Here is a 3,357-nt window from a genome sequence, read left to right as displayed (position 1 = left end):
GGTAGCAAAGATGGAGTGGATTGCCACTACCATGTGCAAGATTTGGTTAAGAAGAAACAAGTTCATTTTTGAGAACCAGTTCTACAGCCCAAGGAAGATGATCATTTAGATGACTAGTGAAGGTATGAAAGATTTTCAAGCTGCCCAAGAATTTCTGAATGAGAGACACTCAACTAATGCAGGAAGATCTACTAAATGCTGGAAAAAAACCAGATGTTAATGTTGTAAAGGCTAATGGATGCTGCTTTAAATCCTAAAAGTAAGAGAATGGGGTTGGGCATTATCATAAGTGATGCTAATGAGGAGATATTGGTTTCAGTATGTGCTAATAGAAGGCATGTTACCCAATCAACTTTAGCATAGTGTTATGCGCTTTGGAGGGCTATTGAAGTATGCAATGATCTAGTGTTTGGAATGTGATATACTAGGAGGGGATTCATTGGCAATCATCAAAGTAGTGAACAGAATAGAGGGAGACTCTTCCTGGATGGGTCACATTATAGAAGAAATCAAAAGCTTGTTATGGGGAAGAAAGGAATGGAAGCAGCAATTTGTTTCTAGAGAAGGGAACACAGTGGCACATTTGTTGGCTAAGTATGCGGTGGAGAGACATAATGTTATTTTTAGTGATATAAAGAGGGAGAAAATATGTAATGATTGAACTTTATATAGCAATATAATGATGTTTTGATTTTTTATTAATATTTTTAAAAATATAGTCAATGGTAATAATACGAGACCCATTAAAACTATTATAAAGAATAAGAACTTTCTTACTCCTAAATAATACGAGATCTTATACATCACCTACACATATCCGTCAATAGATAATACGAGGCATCACAACATAATTGTCTTTCACTTACCAACTTGTAATTAGCAAGTATAAAATGGTCCAAATATCCAACACAATTTATCAAAAGCAAAGCCTGTATTTTTACTAGCATCTCTTGTATATAATTTTGATTCGCAGGTTTGATTTATTCAATATCTAAATTTCACATTTTAAAAAGGAAAACAAAAAAGAAAATAAGTTAATAATAGAGGGACGTTATGTTTTCCACTTGGCTAGTTCTATTGTGACGTTACATTAATATATTCACCATTTTAATACTCTATTAAGCTGAAAACATGCACTGAATTGGGTGAAGTTTTGTACCCTTAAAAGAAAACAGAGAAAAGGAAAGGAAATAAATAAAATAAGATTTGAGTCAATTCATTCTGAAGGGAGAGAACCCCAATTACAAAAGTAAAATTATAAATAAACAAAAAAGCCAGAAAAAAAACAGTGTTTTCTGGTTTCAGGTGAAAGCAGCTTCTTCTTGAATTCTTCGTAGCATTTGATTAACAGCAGCTGCTATTTCATCCACCGTATTCAACTGGCACCCTTCCTCAACCTGACCCAATTTACACAAAAGTATTCAAAAAATTAAACCCCACTTTTGATAAGAGCTGTGAAATATATGTCAATTAAATCGAATAAAGCAATATATAATGAACTAATTAAGCTTTTTTCATTGTACTGAGTACTGACTAACCTTGACGCTTACAGAATAAAGCACCATTTGATCTACAGTGGTGACATTAAGGTGGAGAATGGTGAGCCCCAGAGTTTGAAATCCAGCCACCATTTTCAAGAGCTGTCTGGGATGCTTTTTTGAGAGTATCTTGATGTTGGCATGGCTCTCCACCATGGTTACTTCTATGTCTGCCGCCGCAGCAGCAGCAGCCCACTGATTCTGAGCCATGGATTCGTTTTCTGCAGCAGATGTGTTGCTGCACTGTGCTGCTCGTCTCGAGTATTGTGGGAAGATGAAGAACTGTGCGAAAGGTTGTGATGAAGGAAAGCAAGATTCTGGTTCTTGCTGCTCTCTCCTCTGATGTGCCTCCTTGGACTGCAGCAGCTGCTCCAATTCCTTTACAAAATTGATTGCTCCTCCTACTATGGATGCTTGGTCACCCTATTAAACAAAGAAAGGTATCAATTTTTTGCAGGGAAAAACACAGAAGGTCGATCAAAGAATGATGTTTTTGAAGTTATAATTGAAAACCTCAATCACAGAAAGTTGCGGTGTAGTACAATGATTGAAATCTTGGGTTTTGTATAAAGTAAAAAGTAGGCTCATGAATCGATTTTCTTGGGAGAAGGGAAAAAGGGAAAAGAATAAAATGGGCAAAAAAGCAACATACCCTTTGGACATAAGAAGGTGGCATCAAGGACCGCAGCACAGCAAGATATTCATTCATCTGTTTACGGCGATTGCGCTCAACAGCAATGTGGGTCATCCTCTGATTCTCAATCTCCTCCATGTTCTTGCTGCTCTTGGTGCGCTTTCTCTTGCGCCGAGATGTGGTGGTTCCCGCAGCCGGCGCCGGGACTTCCCTCGGAGGTGGACTTCTTATTCCTGTGAGCGACTGATCATCTGTGCAGGCCTCAGGGGAAGAAGAATTCGGATCCCACTCCTTGACATTTTGCATCACAGAAGGAGATTCGGAATCCCAATTTGATTGGAAGCCTTGCTCTATGTTGTTGTGATCGAGAAAGCCAAGAAGGGTTTTGTCATCATCTTCTTGGAAAGCAAGATCATCGATGCAGCCCCAAGTTCCTGCTCCTCCTCCCAAGTAGTAAAAGTCCTTGCAGCCATAACTAAATGGACCTTGTGGGTAAATTACAGCTTCTAATGCCATTTTTTTATCGTTCTGATCTGAATACTTTTAGTCTAACTCTCACAAACACACAAACGAGTAAGACAAACACACAAACAACAAAGAAACGGATTAAGGGTGTCGACCTATACTTAATTAAAGCTGGGAGAACTACTGCTAGCTTTCCCCAAAGAAACACACCAAATTCAAAAGAAAAAGCAACCTTAGTCTGAGAAAAACAAAGGAAAAGGCAACTTGGAATATGCCCAACTTAAAGAGCTACGTACCCAACAGACAGAACAAACTCACCTTTCCATCATATTCTACACCCCATATATGAAGAAAGCCCAGAGGCTTTAAAGACATTTAATCTACAAACAAAAGCTACAGCGTGTTGCACGTGAGACTGCATTGTAGACATGGTTTATTTTTTCTTTCTTTATTTATTTTTTTCATTTTTGTCTTCGTCAGGCATATCGTAGACTAGTCAGTAGTCAATGCTCCATGCTCGCTGCTAGACCAAGAATGTGAGAGAGAGAGAGAGAGATTCTCTTGGCTGTGCGAAAGACAAAACATTTCTGATGAAGGACAAGGGAAATATAGTTCTTAAAAAGGCAGCTTGCTTCCCTACCAAACATAATTATTATAAAAACAGTTTGCTTATTCACCACATAAATTTTCTAATCATGTTTTTCTTTTTGTTTTGTTTTT

The 3,357-nt window shown here is 37.9% G+C and overlaps 1 protein-coding gene across 1 annotated transcript; it reads right to left on the bottom strand.

Annotated features, from left to right (window-relative positions):
* Positions 1–1,197: 1,197 nt before the first annotated feature.
* Positions 1,198–2,991, bottom strand: LOC109009957 (transcription factor bHLH96-like). The gene is made up of 3 exons (XM_018990632.2): positions 2,191–2,991; positions 1,539–1,961; positions 1,198–1,397 (listed from the first exon to the last, which is right to left on the bottom strand). The coding sequence occupies exons 1-3, from the start codon at positions 2,686–2,688 to the stop codon at positions 1,302–1,304; spliced, it is 1,017 nt and encodes a 338-aa protein (XP_018846177.1). The 5' UTR covers positions 2,689–2,991; the 3' UTR covers positions 1,198–1,301.
* Positions 2,992–3,357: the final 366 nt, after the last annotated feature.

This window comes from Juglans regia, chromosome 15 (genome assembly GCF_001411555.2).
Source record: "Juglans regia cultivar Chandler chromosome 15, Walnut 2.0, whole genome shotgun sequence".
In the NCBI taxonomy this organism is placed as follows: Eukaryota; Viridiplantae; Streptophyta; class Magnoliopsida; order Fagales; family Juglandaceae; genus Juglans; species Juglans regia.
Note: the sequence above shows the minus strand (reverse complement) of the source record. Positions and strands in the feature narration are given on the sequence as shown.